This window comes from Acanthisitta chloris, unplaced genomic scaffold (genome assembly GCF_000695815.1).
Source record: "Acanthisitta chloris isolate BGI_N310 unplaced genomic scaffold, ASM69581v1 scaffold17471, whole genome shotgun sequence".
NCBI classification, from domain to species: domain Eukaryota; kingdom Metazoa; phylum Chordata; class Aves; order Passeriformes; family Acanthisittidae; genus Acanthisitta; species Acanthisitta chloris.
The window spans coordinates 6,388-11,873 of NW_008656665.1; the positions used below are offsets into that span (position 1 = coordinate 6,388).

The 5,486-nt window shown below is 60.4% G+C and overlaps 1 protein-coding gene across 1 annotated transcript in view; it reads right to left on the minus strand.

Moving 5' to 3' along the window:
• ABCB6 (ATP-binding cassette, sub-family B (MDR/TAP), member 6 (Langereis blood group)) overlaps window positions 1-5,144 on the minus strand; it is a 5,808-nt gene extending 664 nt beyond the window's left edge. The window contains exons 1-16 of the mRNA XM_009084422.1: window positions 4,629-5,144; window positions 3,955-4,092; window positions 3,505-3,694; window positions 3,233-3,325; window positions 2,785-2,977; window positions 2,578-2,699; window positions 2,388-2,497; window positions 2,235-2,300; window positions 1,974-2,099; window positions 1,808-1,884; window positions 1,627-1,690; window positions 1,444-1,529; window positions 1,279-1,336; window positions 990-1,100; window positions 419-587; window positions 1-111 (exon numbers count right to left, since the gene is read on the minus strand). Coding sequence (XP_009082670.1) covers window positions 1-111; window positions 419-587; window positions 990-1,100; window positions 1,279-1,336; window positions 1,444-1,529; window positions 1,627-1,690; window positions 1,808-1,884; window positions 1,974-2,099; window positions 2,235-2,300; window positions 2,388-2,497; window positions 2,578-2,699; window positions 2,785-2,977; window positions 3,233-3,325; window positions 3,505-3,694; window positions 3,955-4,092; window positions 4,629-5,144 — 2,230 coding nt within the window. The remainder of the gene's footprint in view (window positions 112-418; window positions 588-989; window positions 1,101-1,278; window positions 1,337-1,443; window positions 1,530-1,626; window positions 1,691-1,807; window positions 1,885-1,973; window positions 2,100-2,234; window positions 2,301-2,387; window positions 2,498-2,577; window positions 2,700-2,784; window positions 2,978-3,232; window positions 3,326-3,504; window positions 3,695-3,954; window positions 4,093-4,628) is intronic.
• Window positions 5,145-5,486: the final 342 nt, after the last annotated feature.

The window sequence follows — 5,486 nt, forward strand, 5'->3', positions numbered from 1 at the left end:
CATCCAGCAGGATGATGTGGGGACCCTTCAGGATGGTGCGTGCAATGGCGACACGCTGCTTCTCACCTCCACTCAGCTTCAGCCCCCGCTCTCCCACCTGAGTGTTATATCCTGCAGGCACAAGGTCAGGAACACGCTGTGCTGGTGCCCTCCAAGACAGGGATGGGGGACCAGAGGCTCTGCTGCCCAGGGAGGTCCTGCTGGGACCACACAGCTGCCCGGTGCAGCCTCAGCCCATCCCTGCCCAGGGGCTGATCTAGCCCTGGAGAGAAGGCACGGAGGGGCAAAGCAAGGCACAGGGTCATGCAGGTGTCCTTGTGGGGCATGTCACCCAAGGACATCTTCGGACAGCTAGAAGGTCATGGGGAAACCCGGGATGCCAGGGAAAGACAGGAGGGCACTGTGGGAGGGGTCTCACCGTCAGGAAAGGAAAGGATGCGGTCATGAATGTCAGCAGCCCGGGCTGCCTCCTGCACCTCCTCATCAGTGGCCAGGATCCGTCCATAGCGGATGTTGTTGGCGATGGTGTCATTGAAGAGCACCGTGTCCTGGGGTACCACCCCGATGTGAGCACGCAGCGATGCCTGCTTCACCTGGGGAGATGGGGAGAGGGCTCAGGCAGATGCACAACCCTCACAAATCCCCCCCGCAAAGCCCAATCACACTCCTCAGCCATGAGTCCCACCTTGCAGTGTGTGTGCTATAAGGTCCCCCTGTACCACGGGCTCAGCTGCATCTTCACCCTGCAGTGGGGGACCCTGCCAGTGTCCTGGCCCTTCCCAGGGAGCCCAGGCCAATCTTCAGCATTTCAGCCCAGGGGTCACACCTTTCACACCATTCTTGGCACAGCCATAGGCCTGCAAAGGGTCTGTGGGGGCTGTGTGCTCACCCCTTCCCTGAGGAGGTGCCAGTGCCTGCACTGAGCAGTGCTGTGAGGCCCAGAGGAGCTGGTGTGTCCCCCCCAGTCCCTGGAAGCCACTCTCACTCACTCTCACCTGGGAAATATCCTGCCCATCAATACGGATGCAGCCACCCCGTACATCGTAGAAGCGGAAAAGCAGGCGGATGATAGTGCTCTTCCCCGAGCCTGAAGGTCCCACCTGCATTAAAAGGTAAAGGGACTTTGAGATGCCAGAGATTCCCAGCTGCTGGAGACCAGGGGCTGAGCAGGGAAGGGCTGGCCCTGGTGAACGTCTGTCCTTCTCACCTCCCTATTTTCCAGCCCCTCTTCCCCCATCCCATCCTGCAGTAAACCCACAACCAAGGTCCCGCTCTCACCAGAGCCAGGGTCTGTCCAGGCATCACAGAGAAGGAGATGTCCTGCAGGATTTCTTTCCTGGGAGAGGGAGATGGAGAGGGGCTCAGGGCCACCTCTGAGGCCCCACATCCCTGTGCCAGGCCCCATACCTCAATTTGTCCCACCCTGTGCCCACCACCCTGTACCCATCCGTGTAGCTGAAGTGCACATTCTCAAACTCAATCCGTCCGGCCTCCAAGCGCAGTTCACTGGCATTCACCGCGTCCTTCACCTGCCAGAGGAGAGACATGGCCTCAGAGCCAGCCTGTCCCCAGGGCAGGACCACATGGCTGAGTCAGGGAGTGGCATCCGGGAAAGGTGGCACCCACCTCCTGCTCCTCATGGAAGAGCTCAAACATGTTCTCCATGTCCACGAAGGAGTTCTGGATCATCCTAGAATGGCACACAGACCAGAGGGAATGGTTTGAGGGAGCACATCCCGACCCAGTCACCCATGAGGGAGCACATCCCGACCCAGTCACCCATGCTGTGGTACCTCCACAGCATTACCTGTAGTAAGTCCCAAACCAGTTGAGCGGTGTGTAGAGCTGGATGATGTAGGTGCCGAAGAGGACAAAGTCCCCCACCTGGAAGAGACAGGGGAGAGGGGCCCATCACCACCAGCCCCAGGGCCCCACCTTGGACAGGAGGCTGCCCAGGCTGACACCAGCCTTACCTGCAGCTTGTTTTCAGTGACAAAGTAGGCGCAGAGCAGGGATCCCGCCAGCAACCCCAGGCCAATGACCAGGTTCTGGGTTTGGTTGAGCAGGCCCAGCGAGGCACTGACCTTCCACTCTGAGAGCTGGAAAAGGCAAAATCATGTGGGATGCTGCAGCCTCCAAACCAGACCCATGGTGAGCTCCATTTTCCCTGCAGGTGCCCATGAGGCTTGGCTCCTTCCCCCTCCACTCCCCCACTGGTGCTGAGCACCCCGTACCTGGTACTTGACGATGGCATCATTGAAGCGGTTCACCTCATAGCTCTCTGCGTTGTAGTACTTTACCTGCAGGACACAGAGCTGATGTCAGCACCCAAATCAGTCCCCACAGCACCAGGCAGTGCTCAGTGACCTCACCACAGCCTATGGTACCGTCTCAAAATTGAGAAGTGAGTCCACAGCCCGGGACTTGGCCTCATTGTCCCGTGTGTTCATGTCCCGCCGGTACTTGGTCCTCCACTCAGTGATGAAAATGGTCAGAGCTGTGGGCAGGAGGGAGCTGCACTGGCAGGCTCCTGCCACTGCACAGCCCCACAACTCTGCACCCCAACCCCTCACTCACTCAGGTAGAGGCTCATACACACAAAGATGATGAGGCCAAACCAGGCACTGAAGACTGAGGTGAAGTAAACTATGCCAATGATGATGTCCGCAATGGTGGGGACAATGCTGAAGACAATGTAGCTGGGGGGCAGGAAGGGGAATGGCATGTCAGCCCAGCCCAGTGGGGCTGCATGGCCACCCCCTCCCGCCACGGGCACGCTCTGACCTGAGCAGGTTGTTGATGCTGCTGGTGCCCCGGTCCACACTGCGCAGGACCTCACCAGTGCGACGTCCCAGGTGCCAGCGCAACGATAGCCCATGCAGGTGGGCAAAAAGCTGCACCTGCACCTGCCGGTTGGTGAACTGCTGCACCCACACCCACAGGAAGGTGCGCAGGTTGCTCACAAAGCCAGTGGAGCCTGTGGAACAACATGAGATGGTCAGCAGAGACCAGCCCCACTGGGCCGTGCACCAGATTCTGAAAGCCCAGCTGGGAAAGAGGAATTTGGGGTGAGGTCCACCCACTGTCCCCAACCCAGGACCAGCCATGGTTGCTTGTTCCAAGAGAGACCAGCAGTCATGGGGAACAAGGGCATCCCCAGCCACCCCAGTCCTGGCATGATGTGCCGCACACTGTCTCTGTCCAGTGTCACGACCTTTCCAGTGGTCCTTACCAGCACCTCCACCCTGCAGAAACTTCAGCCCCACGTAGCTGCAGACAGTCCAGGCCAGGGTGTGCCAGGGAGCACCCACCGTCAGCTCATTCACTGGGGAAAGGGTGGCAAGGGTCAGAGCGGAGAGGCAGGGAGCATCACTGGGTGCCTGTGGGAACCAGCCCCAGCACCCAGCATTGGTCCCTGACCCCTTGGACTCTGCTCCTGCCAGGTCACCCCCAATCACTCGGTGAGGCTGTGGGCAGCCTCATGCCCAGCTCCAGGGGCCTCACCAATGTTCTTGTAGTAGATAGGAACGAAGACGTTGATGGCCCGCTCCAGCCCCATGAGTGTCATGCAGAAGAGCACCAGCCCCTGCAGCAGGTGGTTGCCCTTTGGCCATATATATGGCACTAGCAGCCACAGCTTCCTTCGGAAATCCTTCCAGGTGGAGGTGGTCCTGCTGCCATCAGTCAGGAGTGGCTGGGGGAGAGCAGTGCAAGGGGTCACTGCCCTGGCACGAAACAATGGCCCTGGGGAACATCCCACCAAGAAAACCAGCCCCGTTCTCCCAGGGTGCCTGCTCCATTCCTCCAGCAGGGCCACGTCCTAGCAGGGAGCTTGGGCAGCCCTAAATCTCACTCCTTGCACACCTCCTGAAGATGCCAGGGCAACTGTGTTTCCATTTTGGCCCCAGCTCCTCCCTGGCCACGTCCCAAAACTGCTCCAGGCCTGGGATTCACCTGGCTGTTCTCCACATCTCGCTCTTCCTCATTGACCAGCAGCATGTAGGGCCTGTGGGGCAGTCCTGGGGCCTTCATGCCCAGGACAAAGAGCATGAACGTGCAGATGTAACGCAGCAGCCAGAAGCCAAATCGCACCTGGATGGAGAGTAGGGGGGGTCAGTGTCACAGCTGGCCTTCAGCACAACCCTGGGCATGGGATGGGTATGAGCTGACAGAGACAATGAGTCGGGCACAGGGATGGGGTGTGGTGCAGCCAGGGGAGAGGGGACAACCCACGCAACTCAGCAGGAGCCCCTGAGCACCTCAAACAGCACTGAGACCCCTTCCTTCCTCCCTGCCACAGCTAGCTCCCTGCCCTCTGGCTTGGGGTGCACCTGGCCTGGAGGGAGCAGGGGGGTAAAGGTTAATGGGGAGCAGGCAGACACCTCCATCTGTGTACCTGGTCTGGGCCAGGCAGAAGCAGAAGCTGAGCAAGGTGGGGGCATGGAGAAATGTGTCATAGCTGGCTTGGGGCCAAGACGTAGCAGATGTGTGGGTACAACCCAAGAGTGTACACGCCCTGGGCATGGCATGTCATGGTATACACACCCCATCCCCGTGTCAGGATGCTGCAGCCCTCTCACCCACAAAGGGCCTCATCCACTTTTCCTGCCCAGAGTCCCACAGCCCACCTTCTGATTGGTGTCCTCCAGTGCCCACCACCACAGCGGACTTCTCCAGCACACCAGGGTCAGGTTCTCAGCAGCAAAGGCCAGTGCCCAGAAGAGGAGGAGGACAGTGCCATGGCCTCGTGTCCGGTCGTGGGCCAGCACCCGTGTATGCTCCAGCTGCAGGAGGGCGACGGCACAGCCCCAGCTGAGGGCCCAGAGGCAGGCATACAGCAACATGTACCCGTAGAGGCATCCCATCCCTGCTGCTTGCCACAGCAGCCCACCAAAGGGCTGCAGAGCCAGGAGCAGGGACAGCAGGACCTGGCCGTGGTAGAGGCGGGAGCGGGGAATGTACTTGGGCTCCATGGCTCGGCCGAAGCGGGCGTAGCAGGCATACTGCAGGGCGCCCAGCAGCAGGCAGACGCTCAGCAGCACGGCTGGCACCAGTGTGAAGAAGAAGCAGGGCTGGAAGCCCTGCTGGACCCAGACATGGGCGATGGAGCTGTTGCCCTCACAGTAGCTCCCCAGCACAGCCATCCTGGCAGGTCACCAGCTGCAGAGAGAAGGGGGCTGAGGCACGGTCTCAGGATGGGCTGTGGTACAGCTGCACGGAGGGGCTCACGGGAGGATGGCATGGCCAAGCAGCAGGGACCCTCGTGGGGCAGAGGCAAGCACCGCTGGACACGACAGGCAAGACATGCTGCATTCAACACACGCAGCCGTGTGTACAAGTAGGGCCAGCACTGCATTGGGATGGCCATGAGCACCATGCCAGGACCCGATGTGTGCCCCGGACGAGGAGGGCAACACTGGACAGGGCTCCCCAGAGCCACCTGGGCCCCCGGGGATGCGCTCGGACATGGGGACAGCGGGAGCCGC